Source organism: Camelus ferus, chromosome 23 (genome assembly GCF_009834535.1).
Source record: "Camelus ferus isolate YT-003-E chromosome 23, BCGSAC_Cfer_1.0, whole genome shotgun sequence".
NCBI classification, from domain to species: Eukaryota; Metazoa; Chordata; class Mammalia; order Artiodactyla; family Camelidae; genus Camelus; species Camelus ferus.
The window spans coordinates 31,286,005-31,313,298 of record NC_045718.1 but is presented as its reverse complement, the minus strand read 5'-3'; the positions used below and the strand labels follow the sequence as shown (position 1 = coordinate 31,313,298).

The following is a 27,294-nucleotide window of genomic DNA, read 5'->3' as shown; positions in this document are numbered from 1 at the left end:
CCAAAATCACTTGTTAAGAGTACCTTACAAAGCTTAAAATTACGAAAAGGCTAGGCTTTGAGGAGGCAACTTTTGTCCTAAAGTTTTTTGGCAGTGGATTTACACAAGGCATACAGGTAAAAGAAAACATTTTAAGGCTTCTAGAACCTATAATCTTAAATAGCCAGTCATAGCAGTAGATGAGGTCAGAAGCCACTAAGGCATAATCACCTTACTATAATACAGGCCACTGATCAATACAGAAGTAGCGACCACAATTCCTTTGCCCTCCTGGGGAAGAATGCTAGTTCTCTTTTCAAAATTCCTCCCAGCTCCAAAACTAAATATTTAGAATTTCAATGAAATAAAATTATGCAAATCCATTTCACCTCTGTTTCATAAAGATGTGACTGTGATAGGGAATGACTGAAAACAAAATTCTCTGAGGAAAAACACACTCTTCTTTGATGCATGCTTCACCCACTTTGTTTACAACTTAGATGTTCAGAAGAGAGACCACAGATGAATTTATGCTGAAGGATGAGGGTGACAGCAGTGGTATCAGTTGTCCCAACACCATTACTGCGTTCTAGTCACCAAGACATCACAGAAACCTGGAAAAGTAAAGGCAGCTGCTGTATCTCCCAGTCTGCAGAGGGTAGATCAGGGTGGAAATCTGTATTTCTATATCCTTCAAGTGGCTCAGTTGCTGCGTGATAAAGTCACATTGCTGGGGAAATCAAGGATCTTTACCAATATTGTTGCTTTAAAAATAAAATGATGTGTCTTTATGAACTTACGTTAATTCCTGAAACAATTCTTTCAGGATCCATTTAAGCTGATTCTCTCACCCAGAAAAGTGTGTTTCACCTTGCTTGTATCCATTCCTCTGGTTTTGGTGAATCATTCCCTGAAAGCAAATTTACAGAAAATTGTGAGGAGAAAAAAACTGGGGTGGTGGATGTTGAGCAAAACAGTACAAAAGGAGATTCCCAATAAACTCTTTTTTTCCCCCTGTTCTTTGGATTGAACAAAAGTTGGTTTCTACTTGGAATCCAGCAGTGTAAATTGTAGTATTCACTCCGGGAATACAAAACCTAAGGTGTGCCTTTCTGTCTTAAGACAAAGGGAAAATGTCTGCCTTCTCAAGGCTAAGGAGAAGGCTGGGAGGAAGGGAAGGAAAGGGGGACGGTAAATGCTTATTCTTCCTTTGAAAGCTTGGAGCAAGCTTATCTCACTCTCTAGATAAGCAGTTTCTATAACCCCTAGGTGCTGCCCCCCTCAGCTGCCTTCCATTCCGGAAGAAAATGCAGCTTGTGTCTTCCTTGTAAGAGGACAATAAAGGAATGAGTGTTAGGTGGTTAACAGTGCTCAGCACACAGTAAGCAGGTAATAAATAATAAATAGTGGTAATATATAGGGAGATAGATATGACTAAGGAAATAGAGATACAGAATGTATGCATTGCATTGGTTGCATGTGCTTCCCTTAGTCCCTGCTCTAAGCATATTTAATGTTTTTTTTTTTTAAGCACAGGAAACAATTTGCTATTATAGGCTTTCTAGCCTCTTGGGGAAATTTATTTTCAGTATTTTAAAACTTTTATTTTCACTATTTTTAATGTTTCACAGATCTCCTCACACTGCCCCACACGCTTCCTTGAGAGCCACAGGAGAGAAAGTAATCTTGAATTGCTCATCCTTCTCCACCTTGGGCTGAGAGATCTGATAAGGAAGGAGGACCTTGGGCTGCACCTGGTAGAAAAAAGAAAGGAGCCTCTTCAGAGCTCTCTGCACCTTAAGACACAGCTTAGAGTAAGAGTCAAGCATATACACAGTGGAACCAGAATAAATGGCCTCCTAATCCCAGCTCTACCAAGTATGAGCTTTGTAATACCAGCTTGGGTAGTTAAGACTTCTGAGGCTCAATTTCATCATCTGTAAAATATTTCCTACCTCACAGAGTTGGTACAAAACTCCAAAAGATTCTGGGAAGGTGATGGAGTAGGAAACACCAGGAGTCTGTCTCCCCACCTAGACAACAGTTGCACTGGCGGAATCTGTTTGATGTAATTATTTTGGAGCTCTGGAGTCTATGGAAGACTTTCATCTCCAAGGAAACACTTGTGGTTAATTGGGGTCAACTTCAGGGCTTAGCATAGTAGCAGCCACCCACCCTCAAACTGTGATGGGCAAACAGGACCTTGTCCCCCAAATATTGGGGGTCTGTGTTCTGATCACTGATTGCTGCTTCTCATCACAGAGGTGCAAAGATGGCAGGAAGCCATTGTTGTAGCTCCGGTGTTGCAAGTCTCTCCACCACCAGCTGAAGTACCTTCTAGATGTAAAGAGCCAGCACCCTTTCCACCACTACCCCTTCATTTTCCTCTTTTTCTCTTTTTTGGAGCCAGACATTAAAGACTAAGACATCAAAAACAGTTATGTATGCAGGGAAAATTAGAAAGCCACCAGGCATGCTAAGGGAAAGTCTCAAAAAAAGACCCTAGAGGACATTACATTTATACCTCAGGCTGACCCTCAACACAGAGACAGCCTACAACAATCAAAATAAATATATAAAAACAATTACCAGGGGGAAGGTATAGCTCAAAGCAGTAGAACACATGCACATACCATTTGTCACTGCTTGCTTTATGTTCCTGGGCAGGAGGAAGCTTAGTTTACTACTGCAGCAGGAGAAAGGAAGATTTTCTCCTTTGCACAGCAACAACTCAGCCAAAGAGAAGCCACCACACCCTGAACTTTCCATCAATGGACTTTTGTTCAAAACAATCCACTTTTTCTGTACAAACAAACAAAAAAAATGCTTCTCTCCTTTGTTCTCTGGACTTACTACGGTTTGCCATAGTTTGCATGTCCCAAATTGCAATTTCTATGCTATTCCTGAACAAACTAGATTCAACTGAGTCAAGAAATAAACACTTGCATACAAAATCAATGATTTTTGACAAGGGTGCCGAGACCATTCAATGGAGAAAGCACAGTCTTTTCAACAAATGATGCCAGGAAAGCTGGATATCCATGTGCAAAAGAACAAAATTGGACCTTTACCTAACCCTATATACAAAAATTCACTTAAAATGGTCCATGATCTAAATGTAAGACCTAAATAAAACTCTTAGAAGAAAACATGATACAAAAGCTTCACGATGTTGGACTGTGCAATGATTTCTTGGATGTCACACAAAAGGCACACACAGGCCATAAAACAAAAAGTGGATAAATTGGACTTCCTGACAATTTTTAAAGTTTGTGGATCAAAAGACACGATCAACAGAGTAAAAAGGCAAGCCACAGAATGGGAGAAAATATTTGCATATCATATACATGATAAGGGGTTAATATCTAGAACATACAGAGAACTCCTAAAACTCAAACAAACGAACAAAAAACAAACAAACCTATTCAAAAATGGACAAAGGTCTTGAATAGACATTTCTCCAAAGAAGATAGATAAATGACCAAAGAGTACATGAAAAGCTGCTCAATATCACTAATCATTAGAGAAATGCAGATCAAAACTACAATGATACTACCTCACCACACACCTCACATAAGGATGGCTACTACACAGTAAAGAAATTCTTTTAAAAACAGAATACAGCAAGTATTGGCAAGGGAGTGGAGAAGTTGGAACCGTTGTGCACTGTTGGTGGGAATGTTCAATGGCACCCCTGCTGTGGAAAACAGTATGGTGGTTCCCCACAAAGTTAAACACAGAATTACCGAATGATTCAGCAATTCCACTTCTGAGTGTATACCCAAAAGAAATGAAAGCAGGATCCAAAGCAGGTATCTGCACATCTCTGTTCATAGCAGCATTACGCACAATAGTTAAAATGTGGAAGCAACCCAAGTATCCACAGACAAATGAATGCATAAGCAAGATGCGGTATATAGATCCAATGGAATACTCCTAAAAATACTTAGTAAGGAAGGAATACTTAAAAAGGAAGGAAATTCTGACATATGCCACAACATGGATGACCTCTGAGGACATGATGCTAAGTAAAATAAGCTAGTCACAAAAACACAAAAGCTGTATGATTCCACGTTTATGAGGTACTTAGAATAGTCAAAATCATAGAAAAAGTGGGCTGGAGAAGAGGGAACTTGGAGTTGTGATTTAATGGGTAGAGAGTTTCTGTTTTACAAGTTGTAAAGAGTTCTGAAGATGCATGTTGGTGATGGTTGCATAGCATTATGAATGTACTTACTACCACTGAATTGTATACTTAAAAATATTAAAACGGTACATATCATGTCATGTGTGTTTTACCACAATAAAAAAATGGAAAAAAATCTTTGTATACTAATATAGAAAGATCTAAAAGAATGATTGCTAGGGAAAAAATGGGCAGAAAATATTATAGTATATTAACTTTTGTGTAAAAGATAAAAAAGAAAGAAAAAACATACTGCCATCTAATTGCATCATTTTAAAGATTAACTTTATTAAGGAATACTTTAAATGCAATGAAATTCACCCCATTTTAAGTGTACAGTTCTTTAAGTTTTGACAAATGTATATACCTATGTAACCAACACCACAGCTGAGATGTAGTTTTCACTACCACAAAATGTTTGCTTTGATCCTTTCCAGTTGATTCCCATCCCAACACCAGCCCCAGACATTCACTGATCTCCTTTCTAGTGTTATACATTAGATTTGCCTTTTCTAGAGTTTCGTATAAAAGAATCATATATGATATATTCGTTTAAGTAAGGTTTCCTTCACTCAATATAATGGTTTTGAGATCTGTGCACGTTGATGCACACATCAATAATTTGTTCCTTTTTGTTGCTAAGTACTATTCGACCGTGTCAACATACCAAACTTGTTTATCCTGTCAGCTAGTAATAGATATGTGGATTGTTTCTTGTTTTGAGCTATTATAAATAAATATGCTATGTTCATGTAAAACGTATATTAAATAAATGTGTATGCTTGTCTTTTGTTAATCTTTTTCACTGTCAGCTTAATTTCCAGACTCTAAGAGGATCAAGGAAAACTTTTTCCTCCCCTGTAATTTCTGGTGCCCAAACAGGAACACCTTTGGCTGGGAACACCTTGCTGAGTCTGGAAACTGCAGTTAAGAAATATTGGATCTCTGACGAAACTGCCACAGATAAGAATTCTTACCTCAGTCTCTCAGTTCTCTGCCTGTGGGGACCTCTCAAGTGAAAGTGGCAAGAGTCTTTTCCTTCCCAGATTCAGATTAGCAGGAGAGAAACCTTTGAAAAAGTTAGTTCTTTGGACTGTGACTCTGGGTAAAGTTTGATTTAGGGGTATCCACTGGTTTCCTTCCGGGCAGCTTTCTCTCATTCTGTGCCTGAGAACTTGATGTGGCTTTCCCCATTAGGACATGAGGGTTCTGTGTGTGCAGGTGGCCAATTGTCAGATTGGGGGGTGGGGATCCCCAAAATATAGAGAGGCAAAAATGTAGGTTTCACCCATTTCGTGGCTAGTGTCCTACTGGCTGTGGCCTGCGCTGGGGTGGAGGCTTGTCTGAGTCTTCTACCTTTTGGCCATCTCCAGCAGCTTTAAATCTTGGGAGGGCTGCATCTTTTGCACTCTCTTTGGGGATGGCTCTTGCATCCACGGTTTAGTCATAAAAGGCTTACTGGTTTCAGTTTCAAGTCACTTGATAGTTGTCTTTGGTTTAAAAAAAAAAAAAAAGGAGCTACTTGGAAACTGAGTAAATGAAAAATCTTAAAGGTCTTCTCCACAGATATTAACGAAATGTTGTAGCCATCTGAGTGAGCAACCTTAACGTATTCCATCTGCCAGAAACACAATTTGGATCCAACTGTCTTTTATGAGCTAGTGAGTTTTGTATTAATATATCTGACACACGGTTAAAAATTTAAAACAAAAGCTTTAAGGTCTCTGCATGTGTCTGCCTGAATGTTTATGTGTGTGTATGTGTGTCTATGTTATATAAGTGATATTTTTCTACTTCTAGATGGTATTATGAAATTAATTTATAAAATCCCTTAAAGGAGTTCTGTTTAAATTGGCTTAGATATAAATGAGTGCTCATATAAATTGAAGTATTCCTAAAACTCTCAGAAATATAGAAAACAACCCAAATGTTTTTTTAATTCATGTGATCTGAGATAATCTTTGATAAATAGTGAGTTTTTAAATTATTGGTAAAATAAAAATGGACATTTCTTCAGAGTTGCTAACGTCAGACATAATGCAGACATACAATATTTTCTACCTAGCCTTACTAGTCAAGCAAGCTTTTATTATCTCTACTAGATGTTTAAGATTATGAAACTATAAATCCAACCTATAAACACAATGTACAACTAAAATGAATTGCTTAATGCATGTTGAGCACAGTAGTAAAAAAGAAAAAGAAGCATATTTTCAGCTTCTTACACTCTTTGCTTTTGTGATATTTTTGATTCTTGCCTGATTTGTGAACAAGACAAATAATTTAAGATGATGGCTAGCTTTGTTTAATGTCTCATGAAATTTTCCTGAGTAATCGAGACATAATTGTTAAGAACAAGTGAATTTAAAAGATATAAGTGGGTTAAAAGTTTATATATGAATTTTTCAATAATGATTATGTTCTATACTATACCCACTTAAAAATAATTTCAAAGCCTTTTTGATATTTTGAAACCTTAAAACTTATACTAAGTTAAGTTAAATGATGGATATTCATTGAGTATCTACATCATTTTCAAGTAAGATACAATATTGAAATAATTGCCAAACATAGTTTGTCTACTTGTGGCATCTTATTTGTATAGAGTATAGCGAAGCTACATATAGTTGGGTCTGTTAATAAATGTGAGAAATTATATTATGAAAAAGACATGCTTCTTGTACAAGGTCCTGGGTTCCCAGTACCTCCACCAAAAATAAATAAATAAATAAACCTAATTACTTTCCCCACTAAAAAAAAAAAAAGACATGCCTCTATAAAATGATAAAATGATACACTCATAAATTTGCTACAGAATGATAGTATATGTGGCAAATGGTTCACAGTTGCCTGGTTCCTAATTTTCTTCGATTATTGGTCTGCTCTTAATAAGAAATGGCTTAAAAAAAAAAAAAAAGAAAAAAGGAAGGGGGAAGTAATCTACCTGGGAAACCAAGATTTTGCATTTTAGAATAATTTCCCGTGTTTCACATTGTCTTTATCAAGTCTTTGATAACTGAAGAAAACCACGTCTTCTCAATATTAAAAGAACTAAATTTTCTTCACAACTATTTAACCTTCTGTATTTGCCTTTAAAATCTTGTACTGCCACTTTGGTTTAATAGATAATTAAGTATTCTTCCATAAGGATCTGTGATCCTATTTAATCGAGTGTTCAAACTTTTTGACATTTTTGGCAATTTCTAAAAATCAAATTCTCAGACTTAAGGAAATCTTTCTCTCTCTCTCTTTTTTTAAAGGTGTTTATAACTTACAGCAGTTTGGTAAAGTATACCTTTTTCCCTACGGCATGGTTTATTTTATAAACTCTGAGCTCCAGGTCAGTCAGCCTAGGTATTGACTCTGGCTCTGGATATTGAATGGGAAGTCTCAAGAATAATCAACAGAAGATATATTGGAGGAAAATATCCATTTGTAAGAGCAAAAAAATAAAAATAAAGAGAAGCTTCAGGTGAACTTTCCATATATGGGGATTCATATTTAATTCACACCAGCAGAAAATATAGATCAAAATCCTAAACCCAACCTCCCACCATATCTTCCTGTTTCAAAGACTCACCACCTTCTGCACACTGGTTCTCAGCAGGCTGTCTTCACTGGAAGACGTACAAGTTAGGTTTAGGTTTGAGGATCAGCCAGGCTCCATTTTCTGGTCTTTCTACCTTCCTGAGTCTCCTAAGCCCACTTTAGCTTCCACATTATCAGCGACAGGTTCTTTATGGATACTGATTTTCCTACAATTAAAAGAGGATACTCATGCTACTCTGAACTCTTAGCAGTCATCATGGAAACATTCTCACTTCAGGGCTAGTCTCTCCTTCTGGATTGTAGAGTTGAAATACAGAGCAGTTCTACACAGTAATTTGCCCACTTTGCCCAAGCCAATCACACTTCCTGTAGACATTTTTCCCCTTGAGCTGATGCTGCCAGAGCCACCGCAACCCTCTAGGAAGAAGTTTCATTCTTCTCATATTCTCATATTCATATTCTCATCAGCCTGTGTGAACAATGAGACGTTTTCCTCTCAACCTTCTGCCTTCATCCTGCATATATGCCCAGGAAATTTAGAGCATCCTCTAGAACTCCTTCAAATTGAGTTCTATATAACCCTAGCGATCCACTGCTTTAACATCAGCAGAGACCTCAGACAGCCTTCCTGCACAGTTTCTCTCACGGGTTAAGGGTCTAGCTGCAGATGATCTGACTCTCTGCTTACTGCCTAGGGGGTTTGTAATAAGCCAATACTGCAGAGATTAGCTGTATGAAATAAAGTTAAATCAAAAAGTGTATTTTCTACTAAGCCTTAAATTTCTTGTGAAATGTAGCATGAATAAAATTAGTTCCTCTTGTACTACTTTATGATAAATCAGTTGTGAAATACAGCATAATGCAGGTAGGTATGACGTTATTTACAACATAAAGAATAACAACAAAAAAGACACTGTGTACTAAAGAAGAAATCAGCCCCTTCATAATCAACAGAACTCTGTTACATATTTTAAGTTAAAAACACAGAGAGCTTGCAAATTGGTGAACACGTCGAGGTGCTGGGATGCCAAGCACACTGAGGACACAGAAGCTCTGTAGGCTCCCCACCCCCACCCCCTGGCCCTGAGCCTCTCTCCCATCTGGATGTTCCTGAGTTCTAGCCTTTGTAACAAAGTAATGGTGAGTAAAGTACTTTCCCGAATTCTGTGAGTCATTCTAGAAAATTATTAAAACCTGAGGAACAGGCTATGGGAACCTCCAACTTACAGCTGAGGCTGGTCAAGCTTTTGAGAGGCCTGGGACTTGTGACTGACAGCTGAAGTGGGGAAATTTTAGTGGGACTGAACCATTAAACCTGTGATGTCTAATGCTAATTCCGAGTAGTGAGTGTCAGAGGGTTCAAGAAGTAGTGCTGGAAAAGACACCACATATTTTGTGTCAGGTGGGAAAAAATCTCTCATTTGGTGTCAGCAGTGTTGAGAGTAAAAACAGCAAAGAAGCTCCAAATGTTTACATTTGCCATAGAAGAAATAATTTCTTTATTTTCATGTTCAGGCTCTACACATTTTATGGGCAATAATGTTAAAAAGCTTTCTTTCTTTTTTTTTTTTTTTCTCTTGCTTCCTAGTTTTTTTCTCCAGAATGGTCTACATCAATTCTAATCCTTCTCCAGGTACCAATGGACCAGAAACATAGTATTTTTAGGAAGGCATGGCTTTTTTAGGGTTTTATTTTGGATATGTATTATAAAAGAATAGAAAACAGCCCCAGTTTTCTAGAAAAACCAAAGCCTCGAAAAGCTCAGTCTCTTGCAAATTTATTGTCAAACATATTGTCAAACACTCACCCTGCAAAATTCAAACTCTGGAAGAATAAAAGCTACACACCATTTTCTCCCCTCATTCATATGATTGGCTTTACACAGATGATGAAAGTCCTTCACCCTGGGAACTGTTCTGTCATTAGTTCATGGTGTTCGGTGGGTCCTGAGCCCTCCCTTCCCCACAGTGTGAGTCTCTTCCAGATCATTCCCTCTTCCATTTGGGATGTGGAGCCAGACACCCTTGGTTCCTCCTTAGCGTCTACCACTTTGTAAGCTGTGTGATCTGAGACGCAGCACTTGCCAGCTCCCTGGTACATACAACGGGAGGCATGGGGGTGGGGGCGTGTGACGTATCTCTCATTAGAGGTCTGAAGTCCAGGACTTTTCTTCTAGCCTTTGCCCATTGCCCCTCTTCCAAATCATGACTGTCCTTTTTCATAGGCCAGCGCTGCTGGAGAATGAAGGTGTCATCAGAGCAGAACTGCTTTTGGATGAGCTGGACGCGGAAGGGTGTGGACAGGAGCAGGTGATGTTTTCTCTGACAACTGCCCTTTACCCTGCTCTGTCCAGCTGTTCCGCCCTGACCCAGATGACGTCTCAAGCAGAGCCCAGAGCCTTCCAGCCACTGTTGGCCACTCACAAGTTAATAACCTTTATCTGGGTGTTTAAAACTCCAGTCTGATCCAAATAAACATGATACTGTCTCACGTGACTGAAATCTTCTTTCCTCTTTCTACCAGTCAAGCCTGACTTAGGCTTAGATGTTTACAGTGGAGAAGGGCAGGAGGAGGGTGTCTTCTGTTTCTTCTCTCTTCCTTGCTTTCCCCCGCCCCCTCTTGCAGGACTGTGGGGAGTGGGGAGGTGTAATAGGCAGATTACAGAAAAAGGAGAGTCTCACATTACTGGTACAGTTTTCACCTGCCATGCCAGCAACCATTAAGGTACGAGTCTAGCCCTTGTCAAATGGTTATGATCTGGTCCATCTCACCTGATTCCTCTGCTGGCAAAGCCGCTACCTGCAAAGACCCTCTGTCCACAGACAACTCCCAATCACCTCTCACCTTGAGGCATTGTCAGGTCCAAGTCAGGGACCAGCCCCCTTGTTCCCCAGACACAAAAGTCAAGCTCTATGGGTGGTTCCGTGAAACTCTCCTCACTCAGCCAAGATTAACAAAGCAGCAACACTCGCTTCCAACAGAGTATGTGGCTGGTGTGTGCACCGGGGAAAGGAAGCCCAGCTCACCAACGACTCCCCCAAAGAAATTCTATTATCTTTCTTGATCATTCTCTTTGCTTCTTCTTATAGACACTTTGGAGAGGTTGGGGGTGGGGCACAGGGGTAGTTCTAGAGTTCTCTCGTTCTAGAAGCCCAGCAGCCGGAAATCAAGCTGTTGGCAAGGTTGTTTCCTTTTGAGGGCCTGAGGGAGTGATTTGTTCCAGAAGTTTCTACTCAGCTCGTAGATGGCCATCCTTATGTTCACATGGCATTCTCCCTGTATCTGTTCATTTTTCTTCATTTAAAAAAAAAATCTTGGCGTGGAGGGTATAGCTCAGTTGCAGAGTGTGTGGTTAGCATGTACAGGGTCCTGGGTTCAATTCCCAGAACCTCCATTTAAAAAAATTTAAATAAATAAACCTAATTGCCTGCCCCCCAACACCCGCCCCCAAAAAAACACCTCTGTTCTTTGGATTGTATCATCTCTATTTACCTATAAATCCAATAAGTTTTTCTTCTGCTGATTGAGATCTACTCCTGAGCCTCTATTCAGTGCAATTTTCATTTTAGTTCCTTTTCTTTTCTACTCCAGAATTTCCCTTTGGTTCTTTTTCATGATTTCTGTCTCTTCATTTATACTCTCTATTTGATGAGACATTGTCACATACCTTCTTTTACTTCTGTTAAGCATGTTTTTCTTTAGTTCTTTGAGCACATGTATTGTCATGGCTTTAATGTGTTGTTCAGTCTGACATCCAGGCCGCTCACAGACATTTTCTCTCACCTGCTCTTTCCCTAGGCATGGATCATGGTTTCCTGTTTCTCTGCATATCTTCTTTGAATGTCTTTGCATGTCTTCTTCTTGCATGTCTTTCTTTGCATGTTCTTTTTTTTAATGGACAGTTTAGATAATATATTGTAGCAACTCTCAATGCTGATTTCTCTTCCCCCTAGCCCTCAGGGTTTGTTGTGGTAGCTGCTTGCTTATCTATTTGTTAAATGACTTGGCTGGATTATTTTAGTGAATTCTATTTCCCCAGCAGTGTGAAGGCTTTGATGTTGCTCATCGGGGGCACAGCCTTGGGCAAGTGCAGTCACTCTGGGATTAGCAGGGCACATTTTGATTATCCCTTTCCTTGATCTGTTAAATTGTCTGCTTCTGTTGGTATTACACCCAGCTGTTAGGTTCCTCTAAGTGCTGGCTGATGGCTGATGGATCTACTGTTTTTTTGGTGATATTCTTGAGTGCAAATTTCTCCACGATATGATCCAGTTAAGTTCGAGCCCCCTTCCTGGGATACAAGCAAGTTGGAGTGAGGATGACTGAGCCCAGTATCCTCCGTCTGCCACAACTATAGTAGAGCTTCCACTCTATGAAATGGCTGAGTGGTGGAATGGACCCTTGACTTCCTGGCTACATTGTTCTGGAATTTAGCCTCTGCAACATGGAACTGGGGTGAGGTGGGTAAGATGGGAGGATGACATATGCTGGAAACCTGCCCCTATAGCCCTTGACTGGGAGCTGGGGAGATAGGGAGCCTTATCTTCTGGGCCACAGCTGCCTGGAGTAGATCCTCTGTTATACCGACCTCGGGTGGAGGGGAGAAAGAGCAGGTCACAGACGTTTGGTGTTCTTACTGAGATCTAGTAGATTTTCTTGAGTAAATATTTCTTACTTTGCTGTTTGCCCTTAGGACAATTTCCAGAGACTTTATAGTTGTTTTCTAAAACTTTCAGTGTTACAGTTGCTGCACTGGAAGTGAGAGCTTCTAAAATAGAATCTTACTGTGAGTTTTAATTGTATGTCCTTGGTATGTAATAAAGTTGAACATTTTTCACCTCATCCTAGGTCATTTGTGCCAGTTTATGCCTGTTTGTCCTCAGATGCATGCCTCATGTGTCCCTGTACCGCACTGCAGAGGGGCTTACCCCTGCAGGCTGTGTTTCCCAGGCTCCCATGTCAGCTGGATTCTGGCAGAGTCTGGCTAATAGGAGACACTAGGGGAACACTTGAAGGCAGGATGGTGAAGCCAGGATTCCCCCCTCCCTTCTCTACCCTGGGCTTTGCCTGCTGTGGTTGTGGGTTGAGGTCCTGCCAGACTTCCCCTCTAGGATTTCAGCTCTCATTGGATAACGCTGCCTCCTGGGGTCCGAGAACACTTTCTCCTACCTTTGTCCCCCCAGCTGAGGGAATGAGAGTGGTTTCCTCCATTGTCCTCACTGTCCCCTGTTTGCCTCTCAGCTTCTCCAACACCTGTTATAACTAGTGCCCTGCATTCAGTTTCTTCTGCTATAAATACTTGAAATGGGATCTGTTTTTCAGGTTGGACTCTGACTGATACATGATTAATGCTTCCTTTTCTGTTAAATTCTTTAGTTTTTCCTTTTTTCTATAGTCCCTCCCTCTTTTTTTCTTATTAATTCTTAAGAGTTCTTTACATATTTTAAATACTAATCCTTTCTTGATTATATCTATTGGAAATCTCTTCTCTCAGTTTATGGTTTATCTTTTCACACTTTATGTACATTTTGATGAGCAGTTCTTACAGTTAATGAAGCAGTCTACTTTAAAAATATATTTTCTTCTTGGTTTGGGCTTTTTGCATCTTATTTTAAGAAATCATTTCCTAAACTTCTCAATTCAAATTTTTCTTAGTTTAACCTTCCACGTTTAAGTCTATTAGATACATTGAACTAATTTTAGTGTAAAATATGACGTGAGTTCAAATCTCATGTTTTCTCATATTGATAACCAATTATGCCAGTACAATTTTTATTGAAATCTTCCCTTTTCCTCAATTTTCTTATATTTTTATATATTGATAGTATTTATTTCTGCACCCTCTATTCTGTCTCATTTTTATATTATTCCCTGAATTAATGCTATGGTATCTTTATTACACTATACTATATTATTAATATGCTATCATAAATTATATATTAAAGCTTTATAGGAATTTTTTTATCTGGTGAACTAAGTCCCCTTACCTTGTTCTTTTATAATTATGTCTTGGCTATTCTTGACACTTTTAGTCTTCCATATAAATTTAAAATCAGCTTATCAAGTTCCACCAAACGCACTTGAATGTTGATTAAAATTACATTGAATTTGTAGACTGATTGTAGGAGTGGGGAGAACTGACATCTTTGCGGTATTTAGCCTTCCAATTCATGAACATGGTCTATTTCACAATTTATTTAAGTCTTTAATGTCTTTCTGTAATGTGTTAATATTCTCTTTTGAAAATTTGTATATTTGTATATTTCTTATACATCTTTTGTTAGATTTTTTTTCTAGATACTTTGTTATGTTATCATAAATGTATCTTTCTATTTGACTGCATGATTTAACTGGTTGTTACTGGTGTATTAAAACACAGAAAATTTGAAGGGAGTCAAAAGGTACAAGCTCCCAGTTATAAAAGAAATAAATCATGGGGATGCAATGTACAGCATGGCAGCTATAGTTAATAATACTGTATTGCATATTTGTAAGTTGCTAAGAGAATAAATCTTAAAAGTTCTCGTCATGAGAAAAAAAGTTCTATAACTATGTGTGGTGACGGATGTTAACCAGACTTAAAGTGGTGATCATTTTCCAACGTATACAAATATCCAATCATTATGTTGTACTCCTAAAATTAATATAATGTTCCATGTCAGTTATACTTCAAAAAATGTGAAAGATTTTTGTACACTGATTTTCCATCTACAACCTTGCTAAATTCTCATTTGATTCGAATAACTCAGATTGGTTTCTCTATATGGATGTTGCCAATAGATATAAATTGTATCAAACCTTTTTTCTGTTCCTTTTGAGGTAATCATACAGTGTCCTTTAGTCTGCTTTTTTACCAATCTTGCATGCCAGGTAAGTTGAGAGAAGACAGGAAAAAGGCATGATTGCCGAGCTCTCTTGGTATAATCTGAGAGACTGAAGTGTCATAGGGAAGCCCTGCTTTCAACATGATGCTTAAGCAGGAGCTTAGCAATCATTAAGGGAAGTGTCTAAGTCCAACGGACCTGAGGACAAACACACAGAATCTTACACAACCAACCCCACAAGGAGGAGGAAGTCAGCCGAGAGATCATCCCTCCAAAAGCCTTGCAAAGGCTACCGCTGGAAGAAACTTGGAATCCGGGGCAATGGGTCTGGTGTGTAGGCTCAGCCTGGAGAGCATTGTGGAACTAAAGACATCAGCAGTAAATAGGAGAACATGATGCCCCCAAGCTGAGCAAGACCAGACACACTGAGTGAGGCCAGCAGAGCAGATGATGGACATGCAGGGTGTAGGGTTACCTGCACCACCCGAAGTCAGCTTTAGTTACAGACAAATGTATGGGCTGTTGTAACTTTCAAATTATATGTGCTAGTTTACTGATTAAACAACACATTATAAGTAAGTAAGAAATGATATTTATTGGCAATTAACTACTGACTGAAAGAGTTGTTTTTGTTATTTGCTGTCAAAGAATAGTTATCATAAAGTTATTACTATAATTAAGGTTCATTTGAAGTTTGAATAAAGCATGTCTTCTGTAAATCTCTTCTACAATTAAAGTTGGCAAAGCTACCCATAGGCTAATACCTTTCTAATTATTCTAATAATAACACCATTATTAGATCTTAACTGTGTCATTATCAGAATACAGCTGACTTTTGAACAATGTGGGGGGTAGGGGCACCAAACCTCTGTGCAGCTGAAAAGTGGTGTGTAACTTTACAGTTGGCCCTCTGTATTCCTGGTCCCTCACCCTCAGATCCAACTAACTAAATCATGTGGTACTGTAATACGTATTTACCGGGAAAATCCATGTATAAGTGCACCAGTGCAGTTCAAACCCGTGTCGTTCAAGTATCAGCTGTAGTCTTAAAAGTGAATTGCTGAGGGATTAAGATGGTGGAGTAGAAGGACCTTGAGCACACCTCCTCTCACGAACACAACAAAATCACAACTAACTGCTGAACAACCATCAATATGACTGGAACCTACCAAAAAAAAGATCTTCTACACCTAAAGACATAAAGAAGAAACCACAATGCGAAAGCTGACATCTTGCTTGGGTCATTGGCACCAAGATTGTGCCCCACCCAGCAGCCTGTAGGATCCAGTGCTGGGACACCTCTGGCCAAAGAACTAACTGGGGGTGGGGAGCAGTCATTTGCAGTCACATGGATGGATCCAGAGACTATCATACTAAGTGAAGTAAGTCAGACAGAGAAAGACAAATACTATCTTTCACTTAGATATGGAATCTAAAAAATGATACAAATGAACTTATTTACATAACAGAAACAGATTCACTGACACAGAAAACAAACTTGTGGTTACCAAAGGGGAAAGTGTGGGAGGAGGGTGATAAACTAGGAGTCAGGAATTAACAGACACATGTTACTATATATAAAATAGATAAACAATAGAGTTCTACTGTAGGGCACAGGGAAATATATTCAGTATCTTATAATAACCTATAATGGAAAATAATCTGAAAAATATATATATATATATATCTGAATCACTTTGCTGTACACCTAAAACTAACACAATATTGTAAATCAATTATACTTCAATTTTAAAAAATGAATTGCTCATTCAAAAAAAAAAACCAATGAAAAGAAAAATGAAAAGTCTACATGGAAGAACACCTTGATTTCAAAATTATGGCTGCCCTCTCCTGAAAATCACCTTAACTGGAATTTCCCACTGCCATTAGGATCTATTGGGATTCACCCACAGCTTTTAAGAGCAGACTGGTTAGTGTTTTTCTAGAATAACTGGTATAATTGTTTCAAGACAAACTACCTGGCAAGAGTAAGGAAAAGATACAAAAGCTAGACAACACATTAAGAACTTTAAAAAATCCAAACTAAATAAACATGCCTATGTGTAATTAAAATATTTGTCAATCCCACAAAAATACTGTAGCTGAATTCTTTTCCTTTTCTTTAGAATGCCAAAATCCACATTCAATCCAAATGTAAAAGGCAAAAAAGGGTTAAGATTTTAAAAATTCCCTCCCAACACTTTCCCCTTCACTCCCTCTTACTCTCCAACAATAAAACATTTCTTAGGTATCTTTCTAAACATATTTTGTGTATACCCAAAGAAACATACATTATATACATATATATTATGTGTACACCCCTCATACCTAGTGTTTTGCATTTAACAATACATTTTGGAGATCAGTTGATATTAACAAATAAAATCTTCCTCTTTTTTTTTTAGTGTGGTATAGTAGAACATTTCATGGTTCATTGTATGTGCCACAATTTATTTTTAGTTTAGTGAGGTTTTTTCCCCTGGCATGAAATGCTAAAAGATAGAGACTTTTTAAAAAAAACAAAAACAAAAACCTGTAATCATAATGTAATACTATTATCACACTTAAAAAATTAACAATAAGTTCTCAATATCATTACACATCTAATCGATATTTGAATTAAAAGATTTGTCAATTTTTAAAGCTTTTGACAATTTGCATTATAATCAAAATAAGATCAATAAATTGCAATTGACTGACATATTTTTAAAGCCCCTTTTAATCTGTAGGTTTTCCCTCTTTTCTTTGCTTCCTTTGCATTTTATTTATTAAAGGACCCAGGATGTTTTCCCACAGTTTCCCACGGTCAAGATCTTACTGATTCTATCTCTACGGTGTAGTTTAAATGCTCCTCTGCTCTATTTTCTATACATTAGCAGTTGGATCTAGGGGCTTAATTAGATTTCTGCCTCAGTGTGTGCGTGCGGGTGTTATTTTATTATTAATAACGCCATGTGGATTATCTTCCTTTTTGTAATCTCAGCCAAAGTTTCTTTTTTAATGGAGAACTGGTATCTAATTTTGAAACAAAATATCCCCTCTTCCAGGAAGAGGTGGCGGTTCAGACCACTTCTGTGCTAGACGTAAGGTTGGGCAATCACCTTGTAACAGAAATGATCACACTAGAATAAATCAGGCTAAACAATAAATTCCTCATCAATTTTCACTGTCAACAACAGTGTTTTTTTTTTTTCATAATTAGCTTTTAATCACCACACCCCCGCATTTTTCCCTGAGGTATTAGTTCCAAGAGGCAGCCAAAAATGGCTCAGTGAGCCGTTTGCTTTTCAAAATTAAACAAAACCTGGGCGAGCTGCTATTTATTAACGACCAAGGATTCTCGTGACCGAGCTCCAGCCTTCCCCGAGGTGCTAAAGAGCAGTCTTACTTAACTTGAGACCTTTCCTTCCTTTTTCTCTTTTTCCGGGGCTCCGGCGCCGGCACCGGGCAGGATAGGCCGCAGAGAGCCGGGACTCGCAGGAACTCTGCACGCCAGCCGGTCGCCGAGTCCCAGAATCTCAGAACCCCGCGCCACGGAGCCGTGGAATCCCGCCCCGCGCGGGGGCTTCCGCCCGCCCAGCCGCGCTCCGGGGACGGCGGGGGGCGGGGGCGGGGCCCGGGGCGGGGCCTCAGGATCCGCCCAGGCCTCCGTCTCTTCTGCCGCCCCGCCCGCCGCCTGCTGACACGAGTCGGGGAGCTGTTGCTACCGCCGCCGCCTTTGAGGAGCCGGGCCGGGAGCGAGAGCCGGGAGCGGGCCCTCGAGCCGCCGCCGCCGCCATGGGGAACCGCGTTTCGCGGGAAGACTTCGAATGGGTTTACACCGACGAGCCCCACGCCACTCGGCGCCTGGAGATCCTGGGTGAGGGCCGGGCCCGCGCCCCGTTATGTGCGTGCGCGGTCTCCCGCCACCGGCGCGCGGCCCCTGCGCGCCCGAGGCCCGTTAAGAGCCGGCTCCCTGCCGCGTCCCGCCGCCGTCCCGGCCGCCCAGCCTCGGGGGAAAGGCCGGGGGAGGCGCGGGGCCAGGGCTCCCGGGATCGGGCCTGGCGCGGGAGGCGGGGGGGCCCTCGCGCGCTCCCGCCCCGCCTCGCGGCCCTGGCCCTTCGGCGGGGAGGCGCAGGCGCGCCCCCGAGCGCGGGCGTCCGGTCGGGGCCAGAGTTTGCTTAGAGCCGAGTTCCCCCAGGCCAGGCCACCCTTGGTTAGAGCCTTTCTCCTGGAGATTCCTATGCCGCCGGTGGGGCGTTTCCTCCCCTCCCCCCTCTCACTCTTCCTCTTCTCACTCCTCCGAGCGGGCCGGGGGAAGCCAGGTTGCGAGCGCGTGCGAGGCAGGGCGTGGTCCTGGAGCATCTGCAGGCCCACACGCCGGGCGCGCTGACGTTGGCAGACGCCGGCAAGCCATCCTGGTGCGGGCGGCTCGGCCCCGGGGAGGAGGCCGGTGGTACCCGGCCAGGTGACCCCAGGGGCTTCTCGGACGGAAGGGTGAGCGAGCATTCCAGGATCGGAGTCCTGGTGCGCTCACGCTGTTCTCACTAACCCTCATATCAAGGCTGGGACGCAGGAAGGGCAGATTCTTAAATATTTTTAATCCATCCCAGTTTTGTGTACGAAAAGGCTGAAGTATGAGAGACTTGCCAAGATTAGCCTTCTAGTCCCCTGATTGCAGATGTAGGACCTTTTTACTGGGTTAACTAGGGCTTATTCAGCTCTCTAGAGGTGGTAAGGCGCTCAGCAGTGTGCAGCTTCTGTATTTTATAGAGAATTCTCTCATCTCTCCCAGGTTACTCTTAATGATATGCTACGCATTGTGCTGAGTGCTTTACAAACATTACCCAATTTAATCCTCCCAGTAACTAAGTCAGTGTTATCTCTATTTTAAAGATGAGGTAAGAGTGAATAAGTAAATGTTAGGGAGGGATTCTCATCTGGGTTAGATTGCCTCCAAAGCGGATGCTTTTAACCTCTTTGCTGTTGTTTCAAAAATCAGGAAACTGGTGGGTGGTAAGTTGAATAAGAGGAATTCTTTCTCATACAGTGTTCCCCTAGTTTTTCTTCTCAGCATCCATTTACACGGTGTACAGAAGAATCAAGCCCCTGAATTTTGCTGGGGTATCTAAAGTTAGAAATTTCATGTTCTTAGAAAAAGGAGCTAGCAAATCCCATTGAAATGAATTTTTAAAAATCAAATTAGTAAATTAGGAGCCTCAGCCTTTATAGTTGCTATTAAGGGTAGCTTTTTAAGAGACTTTAGTTCTTGGATGCTTTCCTTTTTTTAACTTATATTTTTAATTAAAACATATATTTTGCAAGCACTTACGCAAAAGTGATAGCATATAGTACATTTAATCTATGCATGATCAACATGTTGCATAAGAATAATGTGGGATCCACCCTGTAAAAACCAACTCCTGAATATGGCACTTAGCTATGTATTTAATATTAAGAAAATCAAGGAAGTAAAAAGGTGCTTGTTGATGCTTATCTCAACACTGAGCCTTTTTCCCACAAACTTATTATCACTGGACCATTTCACTTGGAAAGTAAAAGGATTACATATTTCTCAATGAAAATACATTTTCCCTGCAGCTGTGAGTACTGCTCAGTGTTCCATTTCGGGGGTGGAGATTGAATAACCTCAGGAAAGATAACAGTCTGGAGACTTGTTTAAATTATACTTAAATGAGGAGATATTTCTGAAATGTGTCAGGTTTTGGGGGAGAGAGATGCATGAGAGAACAGGGATATGTTGTTTAATACACAACATCTGTACACTAAATTTACACTTAGAGTTATCATAAAATTTCATTCAAAAGGCATCTATTGAAAATTAATGAAGGCTAAGGACTATACTAATATTAGTGGGTCAGATAATCACAAGAAATGCTCCTTTTGAAGTGTACGGTTCAGGGGGGTCTTTTTAGTGTATTCACAGAGTTTTTAACTATCACTGCAATCTAATTTTTAGAAAATGTTTGTCACCCCAAAAAGAAACCCTGTACTCATTAATAGTCTCCATATCCCCCACTCCCACCCACCAGTCCTGGGCAACCACTAATCTACTTTCTGTCTCTCTAGATTTGCCTATTCTAGACAGTTCTTATAAATGAAATCATACAAACTTGCTCTTCTGTTATTGACTGCTTTCACTTAGCATAATGTTTTCAATGTTCATCCACGTTATAGCATGTATCAGTACTTGTTCCTTTTTGCGACCAAATAATTTTTGGGTATGGTGTAAGAAAGAGGTCTAGTTGTGTTCTTTTGCATGTGGGTCACCAGTTGTCTCAGCACCATTTGTTGAAAAGACTATTCTTTTCCCATTTAATTATATTGGCACCCTTGTAGTATTGATTTTTGTATATTATTACCACTGTGCAAAAATTTGGTACAGAATTACTTGGAGCAAGTTGATTTATGTGAGACGACTGTACTATATACGTTTCATGATTTTAGAATACCTACAAAATGTGTATTCTATCATTTGTACCAGGATAATTAGTTTAGTTTTAGACTAAAGCCTGTAGGATTGCTTTTTTTTTTTTTTTTTGCCTATTGCCTACAGAATTATTAACATTTGATGACATGAACTGATGCCAACAAAGAGGTTAGGGAGTGGAGGCAGAAGAGGGGAAAGGAAAGAAATGGGAAGAATTACCTTGAATTAACACTATCCTTATTTTTTGTATATAAAACTGGACTTAACTTCCTGTCTTGCATTTTAAGCTTTTATTGAATTCCTCGTTTCATATTTAGAGAAAAGAGGATTTTTCCTTTCTCAGTTTTTTCAAGAACCTTCTAAATGACCTGTCCCAAGAAAAATGCCCTTCTTCCTTTTGCCATCCTGGGTTAGATATACTTGACAACACACAACATTCATTATATCTGGGTTTCTGTCTCTGGAGTGGTGGGATACAGAGAAGAATCTGAATTTGCCTGTAGGCGACACTTGCCTGATGTGCAGAGGCTTTCATTATTGGCCTTTTTCATAATACTTGGATATTTGCATGTAAATTCAACAAAGAAAATAAGACTCTAACATAAATTAGCATTGTACAATTCTAATGTGAAAATAAATAGGAAAGTGGCATTGTGAATGGACAGAATTCTTTGGAAATTATCCTGATATCCAGATGACCAGAAAGAGTCTACACTGGCAAAAATGTTACATGTCTAACTGTCTGAAATAGGAAAACGGTTAGAAGTTATAACTGGCAGTAAAAAGTGATTTAGTCATCATAACACAACATTGTAAAATGACTTTAACTCAATAAAAAATGTTTTAAAAAAGTGACTTAGTCATCATAAAGGAAATTATGAACTCTCAAGTATATAATATATTGTGTATAATAAGTATATATTGTATATGTATTACATGAAAGTATATTGTAATAAGTCCATAATCTGTCAGACACATAGAATAGATCTACCAAACTATGATTGCCACTTTGTAAAACTTATAAATTTACAAAAATTGTTAGGAGTGAAAAGGGAACTGACAACATGAACTCTTTACTCATTTGTGACTATCTGTTAATATGAAGAGTCTAGATTTTGAAACTCTTTTTTCCTGCAAAAATTCTTAATTAGTTGTGACATGGTATTTAGTAACTTTATTGTTAAAATATATTTCTTCCCTGTAGTAGATAAATATCTGATAAAGTCTCTAATAGAGGACATATAATGATTAGGAAAAAATTAATTGAAATGTTAATTTAATTGACATTAATTTAATTATAATTGCAGAACTATTATACTTTTCTCAGTTTCTGATTTTGTTTTTGTTTGTTTTTTCTTTATAGCAAAGTATCCTGAGATAAAATCCTTGATGAAACCTGATTCCACCTTGATATGGATTATAATTATGATGGTTCTCACTCAGCTGGTTGCCTTTTATTTAGTGAAGGACTTGGACTGGAAATGGGTCATATTTTGGGCATATGTCTTTGGCAGCTGCATTACCCATTCAATGACTCTGGCTATTCATGAAATTTCCCACAATAATGCCTTTGGCCACTACAAATCTATTTGGAATCGTTGGTTTGGAATATTTGCTAATCTTCCTATTGGTGTTCCATATTCAATTTCCTTTAAGAGGTACCATATGGATCATCATCGATACCTCGGGGGTGATGGCATTGATGTGGATATTCCAACAGATTTTGAAGGCTGGTTCTTCTGTACCGCTTTCAGAAAGTTTATATGGGTTATTCTTCAACCTCTCTTTTATGCTTTTCGACCTCTGTTCATCAATCCCAAGCCAATTTCTTATCTGGAAATTATCAATACAGTGATCCAGATCACTTTTGACGTTGTGATCTACTACGTTTTGGGAATTAAATCTTTAATCTACATGTTGGCAGGAACCTTACTTGGTCTAGGTTTGCACCCGATTTCTGGACATTTTATAGCTGAACATTACATGTTCTTAAAGGGACATGAAACGTACTCATACTATGGGCCTCTGAATTTACTTACCTTCAATGTGGGTTACCATAATGAACACCATGACTTCCCCAACATTCCCGGAAAAAGCCTTCCCCTGGTAAGTAAAGGATTTGATACATGTTGTAATTTCTGATGGTTATATGATCAAAATTAGACTTGACTGGCTCATTTTAAATGGAATTGAGTATATTTTGTCCATCAAGGCCATTCATCAAAGAAAACAGCAAGAGTCTGAGTCTTGAGTAGGCCAGCCTAATCTTCACTCTCCTGGGTCCCTAAGCCTACAGGTAACACGTAGGGCTTAGAACTGTTGGGGGTTCTGCAAAATCGGCTAAAGTGTACAGTAAATCAGAAATAGAAAAAAAAAAAAAAAAAGAAATAGAAAATGAATTCCCTCTGCCAAGGGAGCAAAAGTTCACATAACCTTTATCACTCTTAAGCTGAATGTGCTTAGCTAAGGTTTATGTGTTGGTTTGTTGTGAAATACAGACGTCCTACATAATTGACCTGCAAAATAAAAGAACATCAATTTCCAGTAGGACAGACTTCCCACAGGCAGGGACCTCTGTCTCCTGTCACAGTAGACACTGAGTACACTCTTTGTGGAGTAAATGAGAGAAGACACATTGATGCTCATCCTTTCATCCTCCACAAAAGGATGATCCTCTCCAAACTTCAGTTATATTTCTGATGAATTCTCTTATTAGGCTATCCATTTCTCAGAATTGATAGCTTTTACAATCCAGTACCAAAAAATGTTTCCATAAATCTAGTTGTATGAGATGTGGTATTAATTTTTCTTGATTTTTATAAAGCAGCTGTTTCTCTTTTTAAAATTTAATTTATTTTATTATTATTTTCTTTATGGCAGTACTGGTGATTGAACCCAGGGCCTCATGCATGCTAAGCCAGAGCTCTACCACTGAGCTATACCCTCCCCCTTGATTTTATTTTATTTTTTTAAGCTGTGGTATAAGTGGACCATAGCCAGATATTTTGTACTATTATATCCACCCAGCCAAATTGTATAGATTTCCTCTTAAGTTTTTAAATGTTGATTGTCCACAGACACATAAACATGACAACTAAATATAGCATTTGATTATTGACTGGATTCCCAATGAGGAAAGAAAGGACATTGAGTTAGGAATTTTTGAATGTGGTCCATATAATAGATAATATTGTATCAATATGAAATTTCTAGGGTGTGATAATGGTTTTACAGGGCAATGTCCTTGTTCTCAGGAGAAACATATTGAATATTTAGGGGTGAAATATTCCATGTAAGTTTTCACATAATGTCTGCAACTTATTCTCAAAAGGTCCAGCAAAGAAAGTGAAGTATGTGGTATGTATTCTTTAAGAAGAGAAAGTATTAATTGGTGGACCTAGGCAAAGAGCATAAGGGTGTTGCTTTTACTGTTCTTTCAACCTTGCTTTAGGTTTTGCAGTTTTCAAAACAAAATAGGGGAAAATACCAGGCAACTGTCAGAAGAGAGCTTTGAAACCAGTGTAATGTGATGCTCATGTGGCTACTTTGTGTCACTTGAGCCTGAAGAAGAGTGCACTCACCTTTGTTTGCCTCTTCCCTGACTAGGAAAGGAAATTCTTATTTCTTAAGAGGTTGTAGTTTAAGGAGAAAGCCGATCACCTTCTGAACGAAATAATTTTTTCCAGCATAAGCCACATACTTTGACTTGTAATTTTCTTGAACAGTCCCTAACTGAAAATTTAGTTGAGTCAAGACATTGCTTGACCTAAGGCTCATCGTTTTCATCAGTGAGTATTCTTTCCCACTCCATTTCATGCTGTCTTCTTGTTCCTTAGCTAAACTAACAAACAGACGTTCTCAGAATTCTGTACTCTTTCCTGCTTTTTCTATGATGTACACCAGGGAGTGTCTTGTTCTGCAGTAGCTGTGTTGCAGTAGTCATGTTTCATGTAACTATCACACAGGTAGTTACTAGGTGTGTATAACAAAGTTTTCTTTACCAGCTCTATTGAGATGTAACTCATAGATACAATTCATTCATTAAAATGTACAATTGAGTGGTTTTTAGATTGTTTAGAGTTGTACAGCCATCACTGTATTCAGTTTTGGAACATTTTTTATCACAGTAGCCAGATTCTTTTTTTTTTTAACTGAGCTTTTGATTTTCATAGAACACTTTTTAAGTGTGTATTTTTCCATTTGCTCACAACTTCATAAAGTATGAAGACAGACATCTGGGTGTTTATTATGTCAGTGTTTGAACAAAATTGGACACATGACTAATAAATTCCCTAGGTTTTCTAATTCCTGCTGTAAAGGGATTTATTAAATGTTTGCTTTATGTCTTTTTTAAAATGTATAAATTATAAACATTTTTGTTTTTATTATGATTTTTAACATATTTTTAGTCTCAAGGAGTATCTTAACTTGATTCAGAATGCTTATTCCAGATCTAAACTGGCTCTGTCATTTTATTTTTTTTAGAAAGATAGTATCTTTTGTAGTCTAGCTGTTAAAATTACAGGAGGCCCCAGTTATATGAGGGGGTTATGTTGGCTGCCTGAAACCATGGATAGTACCGACCCTTAATTGTGCTGTAATTTTTCCCTATACCAACAGGCCAGTAGCATATATAGTGTGGATGTGCTGGACAAAGAGATGATTCACATTCCAGACGAGACAGAGCAGGAGGGTGCCAGATTTCATCCCAGGATGAAATATTCGGAATAGTGCAGAATTTGAAACTTCTCAATTGTTTATTTCTGGAATTTTCCATTTAATATTTTCACACTGTGGGTAACTGAAACCGTGGGAAGTGAAACTGCAGATAAGGCAGGAAAACTGTAAATTGATTGCTACCGGCTTTGTCATCAGTTTGATGTGGATTAGGACCCAAGTTTATTTGTATGTGTGTGGTCTGTAGATCATCCTTATTCATGAAAGAATTTTAGAAAGTTTTGAAGGACTGTGATCAAAGGTATGACATCACCCTGTGTTTATTCTGAGTGCCTAGAGCAGCCATGTGAAAGGGCGCTGTTTGGCCTTAATTGTTCCCATAGTGTTGTACCTTAATCTGCTCCTTCCACGACCAGAGAATATTACATTTCCCAAGTGGAAGGAGTAATTTAAACTGTAACTTTTTTTGTTTTTGTTTTTGTTTCTATTTTCAACATCTTGAACTTCTTGGATTCTGTGCCTTTGTTTTCCTTTGGGATTTATTAGGATAGTTTTTGAACATTTTGATGAAGCCACAGAATTTTTCAGTACTCAGCACTAGCTAGTTTTCCTTGCTAGTCACACTGGCAGTAGTCATTTTTTAAAAGACGTACTCAACTCGAGATGGCCAAATTGTACACTTGGTAAGTAATTAACTTCTAACTGGCATGCCACAGTAATTTGTTAGTATTTGCAGATTCCTTAATGGCAGGGGGTCAGGTGGTCCCTTTACATCCTACAGGGCCAACCATGCTGTATGATGCTTGAAAAACATCAAGTTGATTGGATTGCAAGTATTTGTAGTTACAGATTCCAAGTGCCAAATTTTACAAATAAACCAGTATTTAGTCCCTTGGAGCTTGTTGGAAAGAGTCAATGATTCTAGAGGGTCAAGTATATTTTACTGTTGAAATGCAAACTGCTTTTTGTTTAGAATTCCCAAAGCTGCTACATTAATTTATTTGTTTGTTTGTTTAAGCAGGAGGCGGCAAAAAGTCTCCTGGTTTCTCTTCTAAGTGTTGCTGTCAGACACTCATCTGCCATCTTTAAAAGGACTCAGTTAACACCCATTATTCATCTTGCTGTATTTTTTTCCTTCTAGGTGAGGAAAATAGCAGCTGAATACTACGACAACCTTCCCCACTACAATTCCTGGGCAAAAGTACTGTATGATTTTGTGATGGATGATACAATAAGTCCCTATTCGAGAATGAAGAGGCATCAAAAAGGCAAGGTGGTTCTGGAATAAATGTCATTATTGCCAAAGGAATTCCTCTCAGACTTCAAAATAGCTGATAAAGTGGAACTTTTTGCATTATTAATTTAAGACCCGGTGATGTGTAGAAGCTGCCCTTGTACAGATTCAAAGTATGATCACCATGGTATCAAGAAGCTAATCTGGCTTTAAACAGTCAGCCTGTCTGCTCCGTGTTCACCTTTACTCACAGGAAGCTTGTTTGTTGTGTTACCTCATGCAGGAGGTTGTCACTGATGTCTGACATTTTGTAAACGTATCATAAACAAAGCTCTTACAAAGCTATTTCTTGTATGTTATTTTCACTCTAAGGATTTACTTTATTAAACAGCTAATAAACAGCTATTGATCACAA

The 27,294-nt window shown here is 39.0% G+C and overlaps 1 protein-coding gene and 1 long non-coding RNA gene across 6 annotated transcripts in view; one reads left to right on the top strand and one right to left on the bottom strand.

The window, feature by feature from the left end:
• LOC116659275 overlaps positions 1 to 18,101 on the bottom strand; it is a 26,294-nt gene extending 8,193 nt beyond the window's left edge. The window contains exons 1-3 of one of the 5 annotated variants that reach the window (XR_004314536.1): positions 17,927 to 18,101; positions 7,746 to 7,920; positions 780 to 1,733 (exon numbers count right to left, since the gene is read on the bottom strand). This is a non-coding gene — a long non-coding RNA (uncharacterized LOC116659275). Of the gene's footprint in view, positions 1 to 779; positions 3,303 to 7,745; positions 7,921 to 17,926 lie in introns of those variants that run through there. The other 4 variants (XR_004314537.1, XR_004314538.1, XR_004314540.1 and 1 more) reach the window with 4 other exon arrangements.
• DEGS1 (delta 4-desaturase, sphingolipid 1) lies at positions 18,096 to 27,294 on the top strand. Its single transcript, XM_032466621.1, has 3 exons — positions 18,096 to 18,397; positions 22,332 to 23,074; positions 26,787 to 27,294. The coding sequence occupies exons 1-3, from the start codon at positions 18,316 to 18,318 to the stop codon at positions 26,931 to 26,933; spliced, it is 972 nt and encodes a 323-aa protein (XP_032322512.1). The 5' UTR covers positions 18,096 to 18,315; the 3' UTR covers positions 26,934 to 27,294.